The sequence below is a fragment of the Perognathus longimembris genome, chromosome 4, assembly GCF_023159225.1.
Source record: "Perognathus longimembris pacificus isolate PPM17 chromosome 4, ASM2315922v1, whole genome shotgun sequence".
Taxonomy (NCBI): Eukaryota; Metazoa; Chordata; class Mammalia; order Rodentia; family Heteromyidae; genus Perognathus; species Perognathus longimembris.
In genome coordinates this window covers 86,473,347-86,498,622 of record NC_063164.1, presented here as the reverse complement: position 1 = coordinate 86,498,622, position 25,276 = coordinate 86,473,347, and the positions used below count along the sequence as shown (strand labels likewise).

Here is a 25,276-nt window from a genome sequence, read left to right as displayed (position 1 = left end):
TGTTTGTTAAATACATGCCTGGAAATATCACAATAAAAATTTTTGTGTTGTGTATGTAATTAATATGCACTAACAAAAATGTAAGACAAAGATGCATTCTGGGGAGACGGCTTCAGCTACCCATTCAGCAAACACCTCCTGCCTGCCCTGCTCCTCTCCTCTCTCACTGTCCCTGTGTCAGCAGACTTGCTTTTCACCCTGCCCAGGAGCATCCATATTTCTCATCGTGGCTCAGAATTCCCTCACACCCTTTCTCTGAAGAACAGGTGCTTCAAGTGGACAGGAAAGTGCTGGGATGAGTGATCCTCTCCTGCAGGATGATTTCCACTGTCTCCTGGGGCCAAGCTTTCCAGAACACTTTCCTTCACTCTCTTTTCCTTTCTCCACCCAGTGGTTCTATTTAATTCGTCAAACCGTGACCTTCCCATTTTCTGAAATCACTCTCCTAGGAAATGTGGAAAGGCTCACTCTGTGTTGGTCCTGCTTGGGTGGTTTTTTTTCCCCCCTTTTGGCCATAGCTGCTGACCAAAGCCTTATCTCTAACCCTCAACCCCATCTTCCAGACATGATAGGGGATTTCTAATTTCCTGTCTCTTGTCTGGAGCTGGATGCACTGAAAGATGGTCCCTGAACACAGGTGAATTCCCTTAGCTCATTACCAAAGTGTCTTGCAAAGGGCAGGTTAACAGGGAAATGAAAGTGTTGCCAGCATCACAGCAGATGACCATGACTTAGAGTGAACGTCGCTTGATCCTGCTGTCCTTACCTGCCAATGCCCCAGTCTCAGTGGTGCATGCAGAAAATCAGTGGCAATGTTAGGCTTGGGCTAAGTCCTATTTCCTTTTGTTTTCCAGTTGACTCTGAGAAGTTGTTTTTCTGCCACCTATACTAGCAGCACTTTTTAGGACTGTTAGCGCTTACAGAGTCTCTTATCTCCTTCAGGCCGGGACAAATGGATCACCCTCTTTAATATTTGCCAAATTGCTATTTTGAGGTGCACATAGGGGCAGTTAGGTGCTTCAGAAAAGGCCAATAAGAGAGAGATGAAGAGATTTGGGGTCAAATCCTGATTCCACCCTGACTCTCCTCTTGTCATTCAAGTGGAGTGTATGATGGCCATCTTCCAGGGTTACTGTGAGGTTGGAACTACAAAACCCCAAAACGGACTTTGGATAAGTCTTGGACAGCTTTTTGGTTTCCTTGTTCTAAGGAATAGGCTGTTTTCTATTTCTAGCTGTGTCCATAAGAATGCTTAGGTGCAGGGTGTTTTCAAGGGCCTGTTTCAGACTGAGGCCATAGAACCCAGGTTCCATATAGGTTCAAGATAGTCATTGAGCAGCCATTCATCCACCCAACTCTCTGCATGCTCTCCCATCCCTACCCTGTCCCTACCCCCACTGCAGCCCAAGGCTTCACAGTTACCCAGACAGCAGGGCCTGTTGCACAGAAGAGGAAATCTCAGAATGTGGTGTTTAAGTGATTTTCATAAAGCTACAAAGGTGGACATACCCATTGCCTGGGATCCAGGCTCCAACTGCCATGAATGGAAAGCAGACAGTGGAGAGGCCCAGGGAGGAAAGGTGGAGGCAGTAAGGTTGTATAGGCACCAGTTCCAAAGTCAGGGAAACATGAAAGCTCATAAAGAATATTAAACTATTTCTCTGGTATACCAGTCCTGTTCTGCCTCCATTAAGAGGAAGGCAAGAATGGTTCTGAACACAGAGCCCTGGTCTAGAAACTGGAGCACAGGCTCTGATTTAGTCCTGGCTTTAATACTAATGGTGGGACTTTGGATAAGTTTCTTAACTTCTCTGGACCTTTCATTCTTCTTCTTTACAAAATAAGGAGGTTGCTGTAAAGATGATTTCTTCCAGAGCTAAGAAGCTCTGTGATGATTCAGACAGAATTCCAAGGCCCTGTCTTTTGTGATTGCTTTCTGATGGAGAAGCCAGCAACATCACCTTGGGAAGCACTTGCTCCTTATTTCTTTAGTCAGGGAAGGTTCTCGATGTAGAATGATGGGGAAGCCAGAGGCAGCTAAGTCTGAGTTGGACAAGCAGCCCCCCCCCCGCCCCTCACATATTATTTCTCTTCCTCTTCACCATGGGAGCCAAAGACACTCCCCCCCCAACCCGAAACAGTTTAGTTTATTCCTCAATAGCCAAGACTATCAAAGTAACTGTACTAGTTTGCTAGGCTACTATAAAAGACTTCATAACAGAAAAATATTGTGCCAAAACTTTGGAGGTCAGAAATCCAAGATCAAGTGCTGAGTTGGGGTCCACTGATGCCTCTGTCCTGGGTGTGTACAGAGCACAGTCTTTTCTCCACAGTCCCTCCTTCTGTGTCGTGTGTTCTAATCTCCTCCTTTAAGAGCAGTTACAGTACATTAGGGCCCAGATGAGTTACTTACTTTACCTTAATTAGAGTATAAAAGATGATAGTTGTATTCTGAGGTGCCAGAGATTAGGGATACAACTTAAATTGGAGATGCAAGGGATAATAATTCAGCCCATGAAAGTGACCATTTGTTGTTCATATTGGAGTCTGCCTCCACCTCACTTTGGCAGTCCTGGGAGTTGAACTCAGGGCCATGTGATTTCTGGGAAGGTATTCTATCATTTGCACCACACTTTCTTTTTTGTCCTTGGCTATTTTTGAAGTACGGTCTCACTTTATGTTGAGCTTCAGTCTTTCCACTGTGCTTCCCTGGGGTACTGGGAATGAAAGTTGCACATCATGGCACCCAGCCATTTTCTACCCTCTGTAGCTTGAATAATAGGTGTTAGCCACACATCCAGCTACTGGTTGAGATGGAGTCTCTTAAAATTTTTTCTTGTATCAGCCTTGAGCCTTGAACTCAGGGCCTGGGTGTGGTCCCTGAGTTTTTTGGCTCCAGGCTAGCACTCTGCTATTTGAACTACAACTCCACTTCCCTCTCTCCCTCCCTCCCCTCTTTCTTCTCTTCGTTTTCTTTTTCTTTTTTCGTGTGTGTGTGTGTGTGTGTGTGTGTGTGTGTGTGTGTGTGTGTGTTGCACTTAGCTGGAGATAAGAGTCTGGGGAACTTTTCAGCCCAGGCTGGCTTCAAACTTCAGTCCTCAAATCTCAGGTTCCTGAGTAGCTAGGATTTTAGGCATGAGCCACTGGTGCCTTGCTCTTCCAGTTTTTAATGCCCAAATGGCCTTAAACTACTATTCCCTGAAATCTTACTCCCAGCTAGCTAGGATATACAGGCTGGGACCTGGCTTCACAATGGGATGGTTTTATAAAATATTTTGAACTTTTTATTAAAATATAACATCATGTTGTAAAGTATACAGATTCCATTTTTATAGCCAGATTAAGAAACATGGGGTTCCTAGTACCGCCCCTCCCCCCAGTCCATTTCACCTTGTGTCCCCTTAGACACATCCCTGCTAGAGCTAACCAGTATCCTGACATTTAACCACATATATTAGCTCTTCTGTTTCTGTATATCATATATCGTATATACAAACCATACAAGATGTATGTAACCTCATGTATCTGCTTTCTCTGAACATAGTAAGTCTCATCCTGAGCAATTGTGGCCCGATTTTCTTGTTGTTAAGTATAGTATATAGTTTTCCATTGTGTAAACTGCCCACAATTAAACTATGTGTTCAATCACTGATGAGTTCTTGCATAGTTTCCAGTTTGGGATTATGACTATCATAGGTTGCTATGTACTGCTTTGAATAGTCGTGTGTGTGTGTGTGTGTGTGTGTGTGTGTGTGTGTGTGTGCATATGTGTGTGTGAAAGAGAGACTGTGTGTACTAGGGCTTGAATTTAGGAGCTCACACTTTTCACATGAGGCTGGCACTGTGCCCTTGAGCCACACTTCCACATATAGCTTCTTGTTAGTTAACTGGAGATAAGTCTCATAGCCTTTTCTGCCCAGGCTGGCTTCAAACTGTGATCCTCATATCTCAGCTTCCTGAGTAGCTAGGATTACAGGCATAAGCCACCAGTGCCCAGCTGCTCTGTACATTATTGTGCATGGCTTTAGGCGTCTTCCTTTTACACATTTCTGTTGCCTCCTTCTACCTGAGAGTTGAGTTGCTGGTTCAGAGAGTGTGGATCTGCACAGCTTTACTAAAAACTGCCAAGCAGTTGTACCAATTCACACACTCCCACAACAGTATAGGAAAGTTCTGGGTGTTCATCCCACCCACCACCAACACCCATATTTATATTTTAGTGATTTTGATGAGTGTGGTGATATTTCACTGGGGTTTTCATTTGCATTTCTCTGATGATGATCCACGACCAGAGACATGTGCATTTGAGTATTAGCCATTCCATAAATTCTTTTGTGAAGTGCCTGCTTTTTTGTTCATGTTTCATTCTTACTGGATTTTCTGCCTTTTTTCTTGTTTTATAGGAATGTTTTACCTGAGCTTTGTTGATGTAGCGACAATTTGGAGAGTAAAAGTGGGAAGCTAGTAATAAACAACATGGACAAGTGTAAACCCATATCCCAGGTAAACTGAGCAAAGTCCAGTGGTCAGCACCAGTGTTTCTAGTTTGAAGATTTGAAAGAGGAAATTCAAAGCGCATATTTGCTCCATGTATATAAAGGAAAGAAAACATGAACTTTGCAGGTTCTCCATTCTGTCATTTCCTGCATCTTTTTAAAAGTGTTCACTTTCCAGAGTCCAACACAGGGGAATTTTTATTCTGATGTGACACAGATGACCACTCAGTTATATTTGGTTTACTGTTCTTGTAGCATTTCATTATCCTCTTAGTCCAACCCCTAATTTTATTAAGGAAGAAACAAGCCTGAAATGGTTGAATGACATCCCCAAGGTCACACAGAGCTGAGAGATGAATCCGAAGCTCCCACACTTAATCAAAAGATACCCAGTACTTAAATCAACCCATAAGTACCTTGAACCTGTTCAAGGTCACTGAGGGGAACAGATATCCATTGAGACATGGCGGTGGAAAGAAGGTATTGGCTTGGACTGAAGGGAACTCAGTGCTTATGGTGCTAGCTTGATGCTATCTTCTGATTTCTCAATGTCAAATAGTCAAGCCCCAGTGGTGTCTCCTCTGACATCCCTTCCAGGTCTCAGTTCTTTACCCAACAATATCTTGCACAGAAGAAGAGGAAGGGTAGCTGTTTTCTTGCAACAAGTAACAAGTAAGTAAGTAAGTAAGTATAGATTTCCTATGAGAGGAAAGGATCAAGTTTCTTTTGTCGATAAAGGAGGGAAATTGGGCTTCAAATAAATAATGTCTCAGTAGTGTGAGTGATAGAAAGCAGCCATCCCTTGCTGTGTCTCTTATTTCAAATGGGGAAATGCTTTATTTTTTGCTGATGGAGGGGTTTAGGTCATACTTGAGTGGCTGAATAATGTTATCTTAGGAGACAGAAGAATTTTCTCCGTAATTGGGACTTCTAGGGTTGGAAACAAAATAAAATCATATTTAAATTGTTTTAAGCCAAAGCAAGCAAGCAGGCAAGCAAGAAAGAAAGAGAAAGAAAGAAAGGTAGAAAGATAAACAAGCAAACAGGAAAGAAAGAAAGCAAAAGGAAAAAGGCATACTAGCAAAAGTAATTGAAAATTCTATAGGCAGACTTTTATTTCAGGATTTGAAGGATCAGGCTGAAATAACATTAGAAATGATTTCCTTTCTTGTTTGCTGTATCATCCTTCTGCTATTTAAAAATATATTATTTGTTCCTAGAGATGAGCCTTGCTATGTAGGTCAGGCTGATGTCAGACTCAGGATCCTCCTGCCTCAGCCTCCAATGGTACTGGGATTACAGGGATGTACTACTGCACTGGCTCTTTTGTTTTCATTGCCCTTCTGCAATTGGCAAAGGGGAGTCTTTTAGGGAAGGCTGTTGTGTTGGGGAAGTCATGAGCACAGGATTACACTTTCCTGGATGAACAGTATAGCAGAGGATTTATTTCCAAGGTTTCTAGTATGTGCCTCAAGGCTTTGGTGGCCATATTCATCTGGATTCCATGTTTTCCAAGGATGAAACCAGTCGCTCTATCACTGCTTCACTATCAACCTTTTGGGGCATATAAAGTGAGCCAGATTCCTTTGTGAACTTCAAGGGCTGACTTGAAGATAGCAGATCCCCGGAATATTTCTGTTGCTCCTAACAGAGGGGGAATCCACTGTAGACTTGCACCTGATGGTGCAAGCACCACAGTAAGCAGAAAGTCATGCTCAAGACAGGATGGCAGTAAAGATGCTTCCTGTCCTTCTCCTCCAACCCAGGATTCTAAGAAGCAGAAAGAAAGGGAAATCACATCTATTGAGTATCAATAAACCACACATTGCCATGAATCTCATTTTATATTCCACTCATCCTGTAAGGAAGTTATTAATTTTCCAATTTTGTAATCAATGAAAATGAGGACAAAAGTGTCAATAACTTGTTCCTGTGGGTTGTGTGCCAGCCAGTGAGGGAGGGGGGAAGTTCATATTCACTGTGTTTAGATTCAAAAGCTCCCCTCCTCACTGCACAGTGCTGCAGCAAAACTAGGGTGTCAGTGCCTGGAGCAGTGGGAATCATAAACAGGAGAGCAGAAGGAGGGAGCCTTGGCTGAGAGAAAGACAAAAATGTCATCCCTGTGTTGTGCTCCATTCCTAGCCAGCTGCCCAGCTGAGTGGTGCTGGGAAAGTCGCTTATTGGCTCTGGACCTACCTTTCCTCAATTATAGCATGAGGGGGTTGGGCAAATCTCTCTGTGAGGTGAGGACAGGTGCCAGGCAGATTGTGCTAGTTTTAAATAGGCAGGTACAAATAAATATGTTCTAAGGTGCATCCGCAGAATATACATAGAGCTTCTCCAACATACACCAGGCTAAGCTAGACCCCCAGGTCCACTGTTCTCATGGTGTATTGTCTCTTTTCTTCCTCTACCACCTTGGAGGAGTCTCAAAGGATATATATCCCCTCACGCCAACACACACACACACACACACACACACACACACACACACACATTTTAATCTTGTTCCTGCTTATTATACTCAAATATGGCCTTGCTCAAGGAGGCACTTATTCCCAAATCTAGAATTCTTGCCACCTCTGTGTTCTGCTCTGCCTTACTTGGTCATACTGTTTTTCTCTAATAAGTCCTTTGATCCCCCACATCTTCGCCCCCCCCCCCATCTCCCTCTTGACTCAGAATGCAACTGGATTTTTGTCACTGTCCTATAGGAGCTTCAGATTCTATTGGGGATCTATGCAGGGCCCAGGCCGGAGTGAATGGGAGTCTGTTCCTCACTCATCAAAGGCCACAGAGGTGGCCTCCCTGGAGAATCACTGAGAGACCTCTAGCCTTCCTATTCTGTTTCTAGCCAGGTTCTAGAGCAATCTGAAGCTAAATTTCTGGGATGTTGGGAAGGTGATAGCTGATTCTTTTTATCTTACAAGTTCCAAATCATTTTTCTAAATATTCTAGACTTATGTGTGCGAGTGTGTGTTTACATACATATATTATATACTATATCATGTATATATAGTGCAGTAGAACCCAGTTCAGTCTGCAATTCAAGACAGGACCTTTGCAATATGTTAATGACACACAAAGTTCTTTCATAACTTCAGTAAATATGTGTTAAGGCTCTACTGTGCTATGCTAGACATGAGTTGGCTGGAACAACTGATGACCTAGACATGAAAATTCATGGCTGAAATATGGTAACTGTACTATCAATGGAAGTAGGTATAAGCCAAAGGGAAGTCATTTTCTTTGAAAATGCAGAGAACCTTTCCTAGAGTCAAGTATACTTAAGCTGGTTGGAGTTCTCTGAGTTCACCTTGAGAAGACATATAGCATGGCTTGGCCTTGTGAGCTATTCTGGGAAAGCTAAAACATTGGCTCAGAGGAGCATGGTGAAAAGGCTCAGTAGACAGGTGGCAGGTAGGTCAAGAAGGACATGACTGTTATGCTAAAAGGCTAACTCTAGTGTGAGTAACAGGTCATCTGGGTAGCTTGTTAAAAATACAGATACTAGTCAGCAGATCTGCGGTGAGGTCTGAGCATCTTTATATCTAACAAGCTCTAGGAGATGCCATGAACCACACTCTAGCAAGGATGAAGGCAATTAAGATCACTGAGACCTTTACATGAAGGAATGATTATAATCTCTTTGAATCTGTGTGACTGGAAATTTCAAAAAGATTTTTCAATGTAGTAAACTCATCTATTTTTATAAACAAAAATAGGAGTGACAGTAGTCCTTACCTGTTGCTTAGTATATCGTTGGGAGAATCAAACTGGAAAATCTTCCCAAACATGTTATGTTTTTACCATATGCCTTAAGTTCCAGCTAAATATCTTCAAATGTACATACTTTAGAACTATGGTGAGTTTATGATCAGACAACTCAGCCAGGAGGTCTAGACAGCTGTTGGAAAGGAATAGGCTTTCAACTTAAGCTGAAAAATTAAGAACTGAATGATAAGATCCTAGCTAGGTTAGAGCCCTGAGGCAAAAGTGAGTTATGGCTCTTGGAGTCTAGAAAGGGCTGAGATCTGGATCAGATGTGGTAAAGCAAGAACTAGGTCTAGTGAGTGGTCAGGGGAAAAGTAAGCTGAACTAGGTATTCTAAGACTTGTTGAAGATTTGGGGCCTTATTCTAATGCAAATAATAAGTCACTGGAGGATTTTCAGCCAGGGAAAGAGAATGTTCACTGATTTGTGACAGCGCTTGTGGGGAGAATGGATTGATTGGGCAGGAATGACTGGGACCTTGTCAGGTCCTGTCAAGAAGTAATGGTGAGCTGAGGGTTGGTGGTTTAAGCCTGTAATCCTACTACTCAGAAGACTGAGATCTGAGCATCCTGGTTAGAAGCCAGCATGGGCAGGAAAATCTGTGAGATTCTTATCTCCAATTAACCCCTCAAAAATAGAAGTGGAGCTGTTTCTCAAAGCAGGGACATCACCTAGGCCCACAGTTCAAGCATCAGAACAGGTAAAAAAGAATGAAAAAAGGAAAGAGAGAGGAAAGAAGGAAGGGCAGAAAGAATGAAGGAAAGAAAAAATAAAGAAGGAAGGAAGCAAGGATGGAAATGGTAGCCCCACTTAGAGTGGTGGCAGAAAGAATGGTGAGAAGGGGACAGACTTGGAGTTATAACTGACAAGTTTGGGCTTGATTGTACATGAGAAGGAAAGGGAGTAGGAGGAAGGAGAACATGACAGCATGAAGGTTTCTAGCTAGAAAATCCCAGTGCATAGTGGGAGAGAGTGTGTTGTTTGAGAGTATGGGAAGGAAAGTAGCTCTGGGTAAGTGGCTAGTCATTCATTTAATACAGATGAGTCCCATTACTGATGAAGATAACCTTTCCAAGCCATGATACTGGGTTGCATGCAGGAGCCTACATGTGGCATCTGCTGAGGCTGGAGACATTGATTTGGAAATGGTGTATTCTTAGAGGTGGCAAGTTGGAGTGATGGAGCAAGTACCCTTCAGGAGAGAGTGCATTAGAGTACTGAGGAAAGCACCCAGACATTCTTTGCCAGGGACAGCAAGAGGAAAAGACAAAGAATAGATTTTTAAAAATAAAACAAGAAATTATAATTGCTGCACTGTACTATACTATTCTGAATAATCATAGGTATCTCTGACACTCACTGTTGCCTGTGGCCAGGAAAAATGATACTTAATGTTTACAAATCTGTGAGATGGTTTCCTCAAATATTTTTGCTTCTATTAAAAGAGGAACTCAACGAGACAGATTTATTCTTATCATGTCATGCAATAGTCATTTCATTTTCAAATCTTTAATGGAAGGCATCCCCATCTGATCATTCTGGCTACAAAATCCTATCTCTTAAGGCTGATACCATCTCCTCGGCCTTCCTGAGAGCTTTACTGATTTCATTTGGGACACTCAGCTCTAAATCAAACACACTAGGAGCCCGGTTCCTGTGTTCATTTCTTTTGGTATCTCTCCCAACCGCTGATTTCATTTTTCCTTCTTTGCTTCTGGTTTCAGCTACAGATTGTTCCAAAGATTGCTAACTTACATGAGATGAACAGATAATAGGGAGCCGAACTCATTTCCTAATTTATTTTGAAATCAAATTCTGGATTATAGTTATGAAGAGGGGCTGAATCTGCCTGGGATGCATTGGAACAGTATTCCCACCGAGGATTTAAACACGATGTTTGTGGGGGGAGGTAGTAATGGAGTTTGTACTCAGCTGAGCCATGCCCTTGATCTTTTATGCATTGATTATTTTGGGGGTAGACTCATGTATTTATGCTAAAGCTATCTTAGACCATGGTCCTCCTATTTCAGTCTTCCCCACAGCTGCTATAACAGATATGCACAACAATATTCAGCGTTTTATGCTTAAGATGAGGGTCTCACTAACTTTTTGACCAGGTTGTCCTCAAAGTGGAAGTCTCTTGATCTCTGCCTCCTGAGTAGCTAGATTATAGCATGAGTCACCACACTGGATGAACTTTTTATTTTTTGTCTATCATGGGGCTTAAACTCTGGGCCTAGATGCTGTCCTGAGCTCTTCAGCTCAAGGCTAGCACTCTACCACTTGAGCCACATCACCACTTCCCATTTTCTGGTGGTTAATTGGAGATAAGAGTCTCACAAACTTTCCTGCCTGGCTTGCTTTGAACAGCAATCCTCAGATCTCTCCCTCTTGAGTAGCTGAGATTATTGGTGTGAGCCACTGGCGCCGGGCCACACTGGCTGAATTTAAGTAAATTATTGTGGAGAAGTTTTCTTTCCAGGAACTGTTCCCACAGCCGGTGGTGATGGAGGTTGGACAGCTGTTCTTCCTGTCATAAAATAACTCCAGATTAAAACAGACATTCTAAAGTGATCTCACCTGCTGGATTCCTATTCAGAGCTAGTTTTTCCTCTTTGAATTTCATCACATTTCTTTCTCAGTAACAGGAAAGTTTACTGTGTTCACTGTAGATGTAAAAAGCCCTTTGATGGAAATACTTCTCCCTGTCGTGGAGATGTATCCTAGGCTATCTTTATTTCTTGACTTTGAGGTTCTCTTCTTCCATGGCATGCACAGGAAATAGATTCATTTGTGAATCTGGGACTGTTTGGACCAATTAATTGAATTCATATTGGAGACTCAGAAAGCATTTGCTTTTTGGTTGGAAGTGGTTCTTAGCTGAAGGGATTCAGCAGGGGCAGTGTGTAAGAGTGCACAGATTCCAGACCAGTTGCCAGAGTCAAACTTGTGGCACTGCTACCTTCCAGCTATGTGAGTTTGGCAGGTCAGCGTTCCTAACTGTAACTGCAATGGAATGAAGTAGTAAACATCCCGTGAAGCTTATTATAAGGTTTAAATAGTCAGCTGTCAGTTGAGCACTTAGAAGAGTGTCTGTTATGTTTGCATTGCACTAAATGGAGCTGTATATGATCTCTATCCTTATTAGATTGTGCGGTAAATATTGTGAGGCGCCATTAATCAACTATTTCTATTCTCAGTATTTGACATACATTTATCTCCTTTAGTTTTCCTTATAGTCATTAAAGGGATGTTTTTGTTTTGTTCATGCTACAGTGATGTAAGTCTATGGTCACATAGCTAGTAAGGAAAAGAGCTGAACTTCAAACCCATGCTTGACTTCAAATCTTAGCTCATACTACTTCCACTGAACAATTGGAATATAGGATGTCAGATGAAAGCATAGATCAGGTTGCTGAAGTGGAGGCTTTCTTGGCTAATTAATCAGGTGATGAGTTGTCTCAGGAACCCTTATACCTTCTTGTCTATCCTGTTTGAGCATATGGAGTCAGGACTATGCTCTAGTCCTCTCTCTGCTATTGATTAGCAGGATAGACCTGGGAAAGGCATTGGATTGTCTGGGCAGTAACTGTGAGCTTGAGATAGAGAAGAGTTTGACTTCTTATGGATCTACATCTACATAGCCTTCCTTAAATCTCAGACCTCTGGGATCTATCTTAGTGACATTCATGATAATTATGGTGTGGTAGTAGTGATGATGGTAGAGATGGTGATAATGATGGAAGTAGGTGGAGAGGTCATAAGAATGGTAGTAGAGATAGAGGGGAATGTGATGGTAATTGTTACTGAAACAGAGTTGAAGGCAAAGATTGTAATGGAGGCCGTGAGTATGGTGATGGTTGTTTGGGCAGTGGTAGTAGAGGCACAGGTAATTATGGCAGCTGTCTTACCCAACAATGCTCCTAATTTGGCCACTGGAGATAGGCCACAATTAAGCATTGTGCCTCCCTGATCTGGTTCAATTATTAAGTAGCTAGCATTATCTCCATGTTATAGAAGGGGAACCTGATTTAGCAAGTACAGCTGTGCATGTCTTTGTTAGGTGGGATTTCCCAGGTCAAAGAGAGGCAAAGCCAGAGGTGGTCAGGGAGGAATGCAATCTGTCCATCTTCATATTGTACGCTTCTGAAAGCCTATTCTGAGATAAACCAATTGTGTTCTCATGGAATTTAGGATTGTGGTTGTCAAATTTCATTCTCCTGAGGCCACATAGTATAAATAAAGATGGGGGTACACTGTCACCTTTACCAGGTGCTCTTCTGGAAATTCCTCTTCATCTGTCTTTGGAAAAACTCAGTTCTTTGCTCTGTGTCTTGACCTGCAGCATCTCTGACAAAGACCTATATTATCTCTGGGGGAGGGGGCTGAGATTTAAAAGGATGCTGGACTGGATTATTTTGCTATAAACTAATGTTGTCTACTATGTCTGTTCAGTGAATATGCTTTTCTATAACCCATTTCACCTGTTGACCTTCACTTGTACTCTGTTTGTACTCCCATGGGCCATCTTAGAGAGAAATAGGGAAGAAATGAGTTTTTAGTATAAGAACTTAGGACTAGTCAGAAGCAGAGGAGGATGAAGATGAAAACTTCTGGTCCCTAAGGGCAGTTTTCAGAAGCTAGGACTTCTCAGTTTCACTCGTGTGTGTGTGTGTGTGTGTGTGTGTGTGTGTGTGTGTGTGTGTGTCCCTGTTCTGGAGCTTGAACTCAGGACCTAGATATGTCCCTGAGATACTTTACTCTGCCACTTGAGCCACAGCTCCACTTCTTGCTTTTTGGTGGCTAATTGGAGGTAAGAGTCTCATCGACTTTTCCTACCTGGGCTGGCTTCAAACATGATCCTCAGATCTCAAGATCTGGAGTAGCTAGGCTTACATGTATCAGCCACAAGTACCCAGCTCCATTCAGTGTGTGTGTGTGTGTGTGTGTGTGTGTGTGTGTGTGTGTGTGTGAGAGAGAGAGAGAGAGAGAGAGAGAGAGAGAGAGAGAGAGAGAGATGGGGCTTGAACTCAGGGACTGGGTGCTGTCTGTGAACTTTTTCACTCAAGGCTAGTGCCCTACCACTTTGAACCACATCCCACTTCCAGTTTTCTTGTGGCTAATTGGAGATAAGAGTCTTATGGACTTCCTGCCCGGACTGGTACCTAACCTCGATCCTCAGATCGAAGCCTCCTGAAGTAGCTAGGATTACAAGTATGAGCCACTAGTGTCCAGCTCCTTCATTTTTTTTTTTAAGTAGGCATTCTGACTTTGATTGGATGAGGAGATCCCATCCCATTTCCCCTCAGGATGGGTATAGAAATGACCCAGACACTAGTGCCCAGTCAAGGGGCCCGAGTACTGTGTTTTCTGGGCAGAAATGCTGACATCTAGTCGATTCTGTATACATGAGATGGAGGTCTTCATGCCTGAAATTACTGCTCCCTGTATTTACTCTTTTTGCTTACAAATGTTTATTGAGAAGCTACTATGTAAAGGTTTTTCTTATTTGCTGAGGATATAAAAGTGAGGATAAAGAGTCTTGACCTCACTGAGTTTATGGTCTAGTTTAGTCTACACTTCAGTGCCATGGTGATGGGTTGCGAGTCAAAAGTCTTGGTAAACCCACAGGGGGGAAAAAAAAACGTGATGTAGATTTGTATAATCAAAGACAACTCCCTGGGGGGAGTAACAAAGGTAGAACTTACGGACTAAGAGCTAGACAGCTCATATGTATCCCATATCTGAGAGGAGAGGGAAGAAAGGAAGAGAGGAGGAGAGAGAACAGAGGAGAAGAGTATGGTCTTGAGACCAGTTAGAAGAAGTATGAGTGTGTGAGAGAATACTGGGTGTTATGGTGGGATGGAAGCCTGTGGACTAATTGTGTTCATATATGAAGACTTAACCCCAAACATTTACTGGCTTAGTGATGCAGCTTTATGAGATAGTTAAGGTGAGATTAGGTCATCAGGTGGGATCCTGGTCCAGCAGGATCGATGACCAGATAAGAGGAGAATTTATCCTCCCTCTTTTTCTCTCTCTTGATCTCATTCACTACTTCTTTTTCTTTCCCCAATCACCAAGCCTCTGGCACCTTGACCTTGGGCTCTCAGCTCTTAGAACTGTGTGAAATAAATGTTGATGAAGCCAGTTTGTAGTGTTTGGCATAATAGCCTGAGCTGTGAAAACACCACATCATATTTGGACAATGGAGGGCAGAAATGGTCTCTTGTCTCTTTAATCCTTATTGATAATTCTTTAGCCATAGCAGGACATAGTGACTGAGGTCTAGTTTTACCTTTTGGATAATGTAAATTGCTGTACCTCCAAGAACAAAGACTTAAGAAATGGATTGTCTCGCCTGGACCAGTCCAGTGGCAGCAGAAACCTCGACAAGGAAGCTCTCAGCCCTCTGTTCTTCCCCTGGCTTACTTCTCCTCTGCCCCAGTCATAGGCAACCAGCACAGATCTTGCAGGCTCTGAGAATGCACTCAGAAATCTCAGCAAGGGAGAGATATAGAGTGCAGGTCTGCCACTCTATTTATCCAGTTCCATGCTCCCCAAATGCTCAGACTGCCTATGCACATGGGTTTGCTCCACCTTCAAGGTGAGCTCAGGGGACGGCAAACACCAGCAGGAAAAAGGCCCTATATGTTTTTACTCCTGAGCCGCATAAATTTATTCCCTTATACCACTGAATTTGGTCCATTACTCTCTAGCATCTCTTCCATACCAGCCTTCCATAGTTTTTATTCTCTACTGTTTATTCCATAATAGAACTAAATTCTAATAGAACGTCCAACCTTTCAAGCATTTAGCAGCCTGGTGCCAAAGTGGTGTTAATGGATGCACAGTGGTATTTGCTTCAGCTGTGAGCTTCTCCATTACACATGCCACAGCTTCCCAGGTAAGCTCACAGGGCATCTTGTCCCTGTTTTCCACCTACTCCTTCATCATGAATTCCTAGAGAAGAAGCTATTGGCTTTACCTGTCATGCTGAGAAATGGCTGTGGCTTCTTGTAGCTGCACTACACTTGAGGACTTGACTGTCAGAGCATTTAAAGCAGACTGTTTGCATACAAAGCCACAAACTGTTGTGATCCACATAGAAAAATATTTATTTAATGGATTCCAGTTGATCATTTTCCATGCATCATAAAGGAACAGGAACAGAGGCACTAAACCACAACGACCCTAAATGCTGTTTACTTGGAGTATAGGTAGTTGTCCTACAGCTCCTAGGTAAGAGAGCTTATTTTAGAAACTATATATATATATATATATATATATATAGTAACTATATATATATAGTTAGAACTATATATATAGTTAGAAACTATATATATATGTGATTTGTACTGAAGCTTATAGAACAAAACAAATGAATATAATGTTTAGCAAATTGCAGACCATTTGGAATCTGCTTTGGTGCCACATTTCAGAGGTCTCTGCCCTACACATGGTGGCTGGAGTTACAGTGGGGAGAACGAGTTCTTTTCTGGATTCTATCAAATTGCTAGGGCAAGGATGGGACATCCAACCATCTGTCTTCATGAACATAAGCAGTCATGTATGGCAGTTCTATCATCTTAAGCTGTGGCCTATGCCCTTTTCTGAAAACCAAGCCCAACATCTTTTCTGTCTTCTAAAGAAAATTTCTCAATTAGAAAGAGGGAAAGAAAGTAGGTTTGTTCAAATAACCATTGCCAAGCTTAGGGGCCATATGAAGTGTGTAAGTATATCCTACCCAGATCAGAGGACATGGGACAGGGTGCTGGCTCTTAGTAATGGGTGCCTTTAGTTCATGGCCAACTACATTCCATTCAGGTCTAATCCATTTTTCTTCAATAATCTTAGCAATGACTGATGACCACCCTCTCCAGTGGCCACTTGTTAGCTAACAAGGAGCTTCTAAGAAGTGACTCAGTCACCTTCTTGAGATTGTTTCAGAAAACAATGGGAGGGGAAAGGTGTGGGTTGGCAAAGTATCACCTGACTTGGTTGTGGTGATATTGGAAAAGATGGGTGGTGGGAAGCAAAGAGAAGAGAAAGGAGAAGTGTCATTGCTCTAAATACTGGAGAATATGGAAAGAAAGTAGAGAGATGGAGGTGATAAAGAAAGGAATGTGGGGCTGGGAATATGGCCTAATGATAGAGTGCTTGCCTGGTATACATGAAGCCCTCTGTTTAATTCCTTAGCACCACATACATAGAAAAAGCCAGAGGTGGCGCTGTGGCTCAAGTGGTAAAGTGCTAGCTTTGAGCAAAAAGAAGCCAGGGACTATCAATGTTCAGACCCTGAGTTCAAGCCCCAGGACTGTCAAAAAAGAACAGAAAGGAATGGGGAGAAAGGAGAAGAAAGGGGAAAGAAAGAAAGAAAGACAGAAGAAGAAACAAGAGCAGAATAAAGATAGGAGGCAGCACCAAGGCCTGATCAGAAGAGAGGGTGACAAAAAGAAGAACAAGATGGGAGTAGTTGTTTATTTTTCATCAGCTCAGATTGCAGACATGAATTAGAACGCAGTGCTATAAGGTCAAGTAACAGACAGCAATAGGGCCCATCTTAGCACTGGCTCATGTGAGTTCTAAGCTAATTCACGCTTCTCTTTGACTAGTATTCTCCTCCTGAAGTGAGCATCACAGTCATCTGGGGGACCAACTCCAAACACCCCTGGAGTCTCCAGTGTAGTGAGTCTACATTGGGGGCCTGAGAATTTGCATTTCTATTATATTCTTACTCATTGCTGCTACTGCTGTTCCAAGTATCCCTCTGTGAGAACCAGTACCTTAGCGATTAGAAATGAAACCAAGGTAAGTGTTGAACTGGCTTCTTGGGTCAGACAAGCTCAGCAAGTAAAACCAAGATCTCAAGTGGCTTGCAGGCGCAGGCTGGCAAACACTAACTACAAATTGAGAAAGCACTAAAACCTTTTATTTGTCTCTTCCTAGCTTTTCATTCAACTAACCATATGCTTACTTTCCACTGGCAATTGCTATTTAAATGTCAGTTGATAGCAGATGTTTCTCACCCCGAGATATGCAAGCAAATGTATGGTCCACAAAACCTGATGAAGTATTCAACAACCATACTGGTTTCTGATTGTTTCTGTGTACCCTCTGTTCATTCTGTCTTTGAAAACAGAGTGCCTTCCTCTCTCTCATGATGGCTATGCCTCTGCCTGGTCTGTCCTTTTCTCGGACAACTCTAATTCTCCATTCACTTTCTATCTGACTGCTCCTACCTGTGGGGAAGGTCAGCCAGGTTGTCCTTTGCTGCTCTATCCTGATTGTTCCCCTGGTCCTTAGAAAATCATGCTGTGGATATCCGGTGTTCCTCAGCTTGTAGCTTGGGACCCTTAAGGCCAAGAACAGGGTCTGTTAAAAACCACCAACAAGTAATGTCTGTTACATGAATAAATATAATCCAAGGAACATATGCCATAAAGAGAGGGCAGGAGGGGGAGGTCTAAGTTCTGTTCACTATGATCAGAGTTAGAGAGAAGTTGTAAATGTGAACAGAAAAAGACAGAGCAGCTGATCACAGAAACACCAAACCATTCACAACGTCTATAAATCATTAAAATGGAACCCTAATACTAGGTAGAAAATGAAAAGTTGGAACTTACTCAAATCTCACATGCTACTTTTGTTGGAGGAAGAGATCAGGTTTCCAAGGCTTTTCTGTGCACTACTAGCTAAATGTTCTTTTTAAGATGGTACTCATGTAGGCTAAATGGGAGGATGAATGGATAGACACAAGACAAATTGATTGATAACACATGAATGAATAAATGGGTAGATGATAGATAGATGGATGGGTGGGTAGGCAGACAGATTGTTGTAAGCCAGCACTCTGGGTTATGTCATGAAGGCATATTTTGTTTTCTAAACACTCCAACTACCTTGGACAGGGGCTTTATCATCCTTTGGATGGGAAACATGTACTATAAACTAAATGCCTAATCTTTGGGATCTGTTGTGAAATACACATCTCTAATAAGATGTATATAAAAGTTGTGTAGAACTACTGTCACTGCATGAATTCTTATGCAGTGAGTAGGTACTATTCAAATCAGAAATCTGAAAAATAGTCAACAGTTTCACCTGGCAAGGTAAGGTAGAATCCAGTGTTGTGAATGAGGAGACAGAGTGAAGAATCCTGTGCTCTGTTCTCAGGGGACCATGGGCAAATCACTTAGCCTTAGTCTCCTTGTAATATAAGGAAACACTGATCACTTCCTGTTCTTCCAGAATCTGAGACTCTGAGATGAATTCTGGGGTACACAAAATAGTTACATTCATCTTCCAGATCAGATTGGAAAAACAGTACAGTGATCAGAGCAATGCTACCATGTCCCAGGCTACAAAACTTAATTCATTTCTGAAAATTAAACCTTGCATTCTGACTTATATGCTGTTCAGATGTTGAGCTGCAGTATGGGATGTGGTTGGACATCTGCATTGCTTCTGTTTCTAAACAACAATATTTTCCCAAGGCGGAATCTATGTCATCATCTGATGGCTCTTGTCATTTTAGTGCAGTGACTGAGGAGGAGAAACGAAAGTGCTTTATGTGGAAAAACAGAAAAGATATGAAGGTATTTCAAAGCACAGAGTGCAAGGCTGTTTGGAATGTGATACAGAACTATCCATAATCCAGTTAAAAACAGTTTATATGCTTTACATGCATGTGTTCAATTCACTGATCTTCATTCAGGTTCACACTCAAGTTATTTAACTGTGGGATGCACATCGTATCACACAGACAAAAGCATTATAGATTTTTTTTCCAACTGTAATACACAAGTCCAAATTGATTATGTCCAAACATAAATTTAGCCAAATCCTCAATACATTCTATTAAGGCATGAATAAGACTTTAGAGCTTTGTCCTCTGCTGCATAGTAACTGCATCTGGAGTTTGAACCAATTGCATCCAGAATAGAAAGTTACCTTTGGACATAATATTTAGTCCCAAGTGTCTCATCTAAAATACTGAACTTTTTAAAATGTAAAATTGAGCAATTACCTATCATTGTAAAATGATTTGGCCTTTTTTTTTTTTTTTTACAATGGGGACTAGTTTGGTTTTCTTCCCCAGAGAGGCTCACCTATATTACCCTGCCCAGGGTTACATGGATTTCATGGATTTTGTTCATTATTAGCTCTTCCTCTATCCCACTGCTCCATTTTCCTAGAACAAAATTAATTTATAAAAACAGAGGAAGGAAAGTACAAGCCACTTTTTCTCACCTCAAGTTAAAATGGGAAAAGTATATTCCAGTAGCCCTGCCAGGTAGATTGGCACAATTTATGTTATTGCAAAATGGCTAGGCAAAGTTGAGAATGAGAAATGCAAAATATATCTTTGTATCTTTAGCAAATAAGGACTTTAGCAAATAAAGACTTCCTTTCTACAGAAAGCTTAATATGAAGACTGGATAAGCCAGTCTTTTAACCAAAAATATATAAGACTGGGGATGTGGCTCAGTGGTACAGCACCTGACTAGCATACACAAATCCCTGGGTTCCATCTCAAGCACTAACAAATCGCCCCTCTACCCTGACTCTAGTTCACCCAGGAGGCAAAGACAGGAGGAACACGGTTATAAATCAATCTGGACAAAAGTTAGCAAGACCCTATCTCAAAAATAAGCTAGGCATAGTGGTTAATTTTTATGATCCTAGGTACTTGAAAGGTCTTAAATGGAGGTCCATCCAAGCAAAATTAACACAAAATTCTATCTGAAAAGCATACTAAAACCAAAGGACTGGTGTTGTAGCTCACATGGTAACAAAATAACACACACACACACACACACACACACACAGAAATACAGTCAGGATTTTGCATTGTTTGTGTTACAATGCTGCAAATAAAGGAATGTGGGATGGTGCATGGGAGTTCTGGGTTTAGGGCATGTATCTATGCTGGGAAAGATAGAAAGAATGGGAAGAGAAAGCAACAGGGAGTCTTGCTACTGTGGGGAGAGTCTCTGAGGGAGCGTTTAGGAAAGTTTAGTTGCATCTATACAGTTCAGTGAGGCAGCTACTGGCTGGGCCCAATTGAATATGTGGTAAAAGTAAAAACAGTACTGATTTTTAAAGATTTAAATATGAAAAATAAATAATCTGAAAACAGCTCACCAATCATTTTTTAAATCTCAATTCCATATTGAAATTATGTATGAAATTTAGTTTACAAGTATATTGAATCAACAGACATTGTGGAAATTGATTTCACCTATTTCCTTTTACTTTTTGAATGTGAGTACTCAAAATGTTAATTAGACATATGGCTTACATTATATGTGTTCAGTGCATAGAGCTGGCTACGTATGTCTCTTGTGCATGAGTCATAGTAAATTGTGCTTTCTTGCTTGTTTTTCTGTATTTTTCAAACTGAAATACACACCACACACACACACATGCACCCCCTCCCACACTAATACAGAGATTGGATTCTGCTGTAGCACTTGGGTAATTAATTTCTTCTGAGCTTCCCCTTTCTCGATTGTAATTTTGACCTCCCAGGTCTGAGTTCACCAAGTTGTTGTCCAGAGAAATTCATGGGAAATAAGCAGAATTCTTAACACAAAGTGACACAGAAAAACATCATAATTTTTCATAACTATTCTTGATTATACTTCAAGATTTGTGAGATGTGGAAATTTTAAATTCTCCTCTATTTCAAATTCTGATTCATGGATGTTATACTCGTGATCATATCTTCTTTTCAGTACTGGCAGAGATGAGCTTTCCCTTCTTTTTCTTATTATGGAGACTCTCATGGGAAGTTCATTGGGAAGCCAGTGATCTGGTTCCTCACTTAGTTCCTACTACTTTTTCTGAACACCCACCTCACTATTACTCACTTGTTTCAATTTCAGAGCAAGAATTTTATCCTGGCTGAAACTACAAACCAAATTACAGCTCTTATCTGCCCCGTCTCTAATCTCCTACCTGAATCTTGGGTCATACTTTTTACTAAACTCTGCTTCTTTTGATGGGTTGATCACTCAAGGACAATTGAAGCCAAGCAAGTACATGTGGGAAGCTAGGAAAGAAAATAAGGATTGTGTAAACAAGAGATCAAGAGAAGGAACAAAACACAAGGAAAAAGAAATGGAATTTCCTAACTTCTCGTACCTGGCTGTAGAACTTGCCTCCTTTATCTGTACCTTTCTTTACCTATTGTCTTTAAAAGCTGAGTTGTGTTTAGTCCGTGCTAAGTACAAGCTGCTTCATGAACATTTTTCTAGTTCTGCTGCCCTAAAAGGAACCTCTTACATCAGAATATTTACCTAAACTCATCTAAAATTTCCCATGTCTGAGAACTGTGCCCTTAGATGAAGATGGTTGTAGCTGTTCCATGAAATGTGATGGCAGAGAAGGGAAGAAAATGTAAAACTTTGTGACGCATGTCACTTCCCTTGGTTTGGGAGGTTTCGGAGTTCCTGCAGGATTAATATAATGAACCACTCATTCAGAGCTATATGAGATGAAAGCCACAAGCAGAAACTTCAGAAGGAATTTTTGACAGCACGGGTGGTTAGAAGCACCTGGGCTCCTCACTGAAGTGAAAAAACAAACAAACAGCAAACCCAATTTACTATGCAAGTATTTTTTAATCAGAAAAAGTGTTGATTCTGTGTTATCATTTTCATGCCATCTCAGTAATGAGGTGACTGAGAATTTGCTCCTGACTTAAGATAGTATTTTGGCGGCTTCTTCTTCTTCTTCTTCTTCTTCTTCTTCTTCTTCTTCTTCTTCTTCTTTCCTTTTCATCAGATCAATACGTTACTTTGCCTATTTTATTTTTAGATTTACTGACTGTTCTCAGGGTAGCAAATTCAAAGGAAAAAAAATAAGCAAATTGGTTTATATTTCAAAGCCTAGGCTGAAGTTTGACAGGAAGAACCCTTAGAAATGAACAAAGAAGCAGCATTTCCCAGGGCCTCCTTGCTGACTGATAGGCTTCATGGAGGAGTTGTCTTTGGGGGAATGGGGATATTTCAGTGCCACAGAAGAGAACAAAGGTCCCTCCACCACCAGGGAAGAAATGTTCACACAAGTGTGTGTAGGATAGGCAATCCTGGATGCATGAATGTGGCTGTTTTCCCCTACAGCTTTTATAAAAGAAACATTTGCCATTGAGTTTTAGTAGGAAGCAGTCACTGCTAGCCATCACCTCTCCTGTGGTCTCCTAGAAAAACCAGAAAGCCTGAAAAATATGAATGGATTTTTCTAAGCTTTCCTGAAAATGCTACTGCGGCTACAACTTTAAAATGATACCATCTCTTTATATTGAGGACTTACATTCTGGGGTCTCAGCTGCTTAAGAAAAGAATAAGTACTGGGGCTGGGGATATAGCCTAGTGGCAAGAGTGCCTGCCTTGGATACCCGAGGCCCTAGGTTCGATTCCCCAGCACCACATATACAGAAAACGGCCAGAAGCGGCGCTGTGGCTCAAGTGGCAGAGTGCTAGCCTTGAGCGGGAAGAAGCCAGGGACAGTGCTTAGGCCCTGAGTCCAAGGCCCAGGACTGGCCAAAAAAAAAAAAGAAAGGAATAAGCAAATGTCCTGCAGCTTCTCTCATCATCCTTCTTTTGTTCTTGTTCTGTCACCTTATATCAAGTCTCATAATATAATTTCAGCTGCAGAAATGATGGAGAATGCAAGAACATTGTTATGCAAACCAATGCACATTGAAGGCAACATTTGGGACCACTGGTGTGGTACCTCTTCTCCAAGGTCCGGTCATTTCTGGGTTGCTAACACTGCTGCTCAGGGCTGCAAAGGCTGACCTGGAGATAGGTTATGTATTTACTGATGTCGTGAGATCACTTATTTGAAATGATGCTTCTAAAAGATTTTGAAAAGTGGCAGAGGTGCTGCTGCAGATGTGAGCATTAGCATTGTAGATATGCATACCTAGCACATGTATGTACAAAGGACATTCTCACTGACAGGCTATCCCTGATTTGATTCCCTTGGAATTAAATTGAAATTAGCATGATTAAATATGCTTCCTCATTACCAAGGGGAGACTGTTTCCATTTGACTTTAAAATATCACTTTCAGGGTCTTCTTTTTGCAGAACTTTTTCAAAATAAGAATGCCATTTCATCTAATATGGCTCTATTGAATGTCTACATCTATTGCTTTACAACAAAATGACAAAACTAAATTTATGAGAAACAGAAAATATGTTCAGGACAGACAAGAAACAATGAAAACATTTTCAAAATTAACAGGAATCAACAGGTATAAACACACTATCTAAAGCATTTAATGGTCTTTAACACAGCCAACTCCCCTGAGCCCAAAAGAGCATTAAATTCTCTTTTGCTAGTGGCAAAAGAAGCTGTCAAGCACAACAGTGAAAAATTGGTAGTTTCCTGGCCAGTAAGCACAAAACCAAGGGGCGCTAAATATTTTATGGTTATTTATTTATTTTTGTTCTCATGCTGTTTCCCCTTTCCCTGTCTCCTTTTTTCTCTCCTGCTCAGGGCTAATTGTTGTGACACTGGCTGTGTGCTGGATGCCAAACCAAATCCGGAGAATCATGGCTGCAGCCAAACCCAAGCACGACTGGACCAGGTCCTACTTCCGGGCATACATGATTCTCCTCCCTTTCTCAGACACCTTCTTCTACCTCAGCTCAGTGATCAACCCGCTCCTGTACAACGTGTCCTCACAGCAGTTCCGCAAGGTGTTCGGGCAGGTGTTGCGTTGTCACCTGACGCTACAGCATGCCAATCAGCAGAGACGCCTGCGTTCCCACAAGAGCTCCACCACCGGGAGTGCCAGCTCGGCCCGCAGCCCTCTCATCTTCTTGAGCTCCCAGCGCAATTCCTCTGCAAGGAGAACTAATAAGGTTTTCTTAAGCACGTTTCAGTGTGAGGCAGAGCCAGCTCCCAAGCCCCAGCCATCGAGTTGTGAGTCACCACAGCCCAACTCTGAGGCAAAACCAGTCAATCTGGCCGCAGAGAATGGCTTGCAGGAGGAGCATGAAGTGTGAACCATCAGGTGTGGAGTCTTAAGTAGGAACTAGCCTTCCCCCCAGAGAGACAATCTTATTTCCCATAGCAGTCCCAAAACATACTTTTCTATTCTCAAGGACAGAATGGAAGCTAGGAGATGGGGGGCTTTGGAAAGGGCAGGGGCCCACCTTGGTGACTTCCAAAGTGTTGATATATCAGCTTGCCTGGCTTTGAATCTGGTACTGGGACAGGACACAGAAATTTAGCTACGCTCCCTTCCTTCAGACACACACTGAAATTTCAGACTGAAGTAATGGATTCAGAGCTCACAACAGTGTTTTGGGCTCTTTCATTCTTTGCAAAGGAATAACAACAACAACAACAACAAAAGCTCTCCTCTCTACCCAGAATAAAAGGACACTCAGAAGAAAACTTGGAGGGGTGGGAGAGTGAGGGCCAGAATGATGCAGGAGGGGTGGCATCTTCTTCAGCTTCAGCAGTGGGCCATGAAGAGGGCTAACTTGAGGAGCAGGATGGTGGTAAGGAGCCCTGGCCTGAGGACTGGGGCAGAGCTGCCCCTTTTCTTGGGCCTTGGCCCATTGCAAAGAGGGGTGTTGCAGCAGCTGATGCACACCGAGTTCAGTTTCCCTGGGGAGCAGAAGGACTGGTAGCCGGCGGAGGCGATGAGACAAGCCGCGGAGGACGCACATGACTTGCGATACATGATTCCTGCAACACAGACCCAAAGGAACCAGGTTAATGTTCACTGACCAAAGGACAGCCATCTCTTGGAGCTCAAATTGAAAGAACAGCTCTTTAGCATTCCTCCCACAGCCCAGAGACTTGAGATGAAGGAGCTGTTTGGGAATGTTTCACTGAATTTATAAATACACATATTTATGCTGAAAAAGGCAATAGTGTTTTTGACAAAATTGTTCCAAAAGCTACTTAGATCCTCATACCAGTGAATAAACAGTTATTAAAATAAAAACCTACTGTTTTAAACTTAGTGTTCACATT

General features: G+C 42.0%; 2 protein-coding genes across 4 annotated transcripts in view; one reads left to right on the top strand and one right to left on the bottom strand.

The window, feature by feature from the left end:
* Positions 1-24,294, top strand: part of Gpr39 (G protein-coupled receptor 39) — a 215,569-nt gene extending 191,275 nt beyond the window's left edge. Inside the window, exon 2 of the mRNA XM_048345605.1 lies at positions 23,783-24,294. Coding sequence (XP_048201562.1) covers positions 23,783-24,294 — 512 coding nt within the window. The remainder of the gene's footprint in view (positions 1-23,782) is intronic.
* Positions 23,706-25,276, bottom strand: part of Lypd1 (LY6/PLAUR domain containing 1) — a 33,717-nt gene continuing 32,146 nt past the window's right edge. For all 3 annotated transcript variants that reach the window (XM_048345606.1, XM_048345607.1, XM_048345608.1), the window contains one exon: positions 23,706-24,985. In XM_048345606.1, coding sequence (XP_048201563.1) covers positions 24,750-24,985 — 236 coding nt within the window. In that variant the 3' untranslated portion in view covers positions 23,706-24,749. The remainder of the gene's footprint in view (positions 24,986-25,276) is intronic.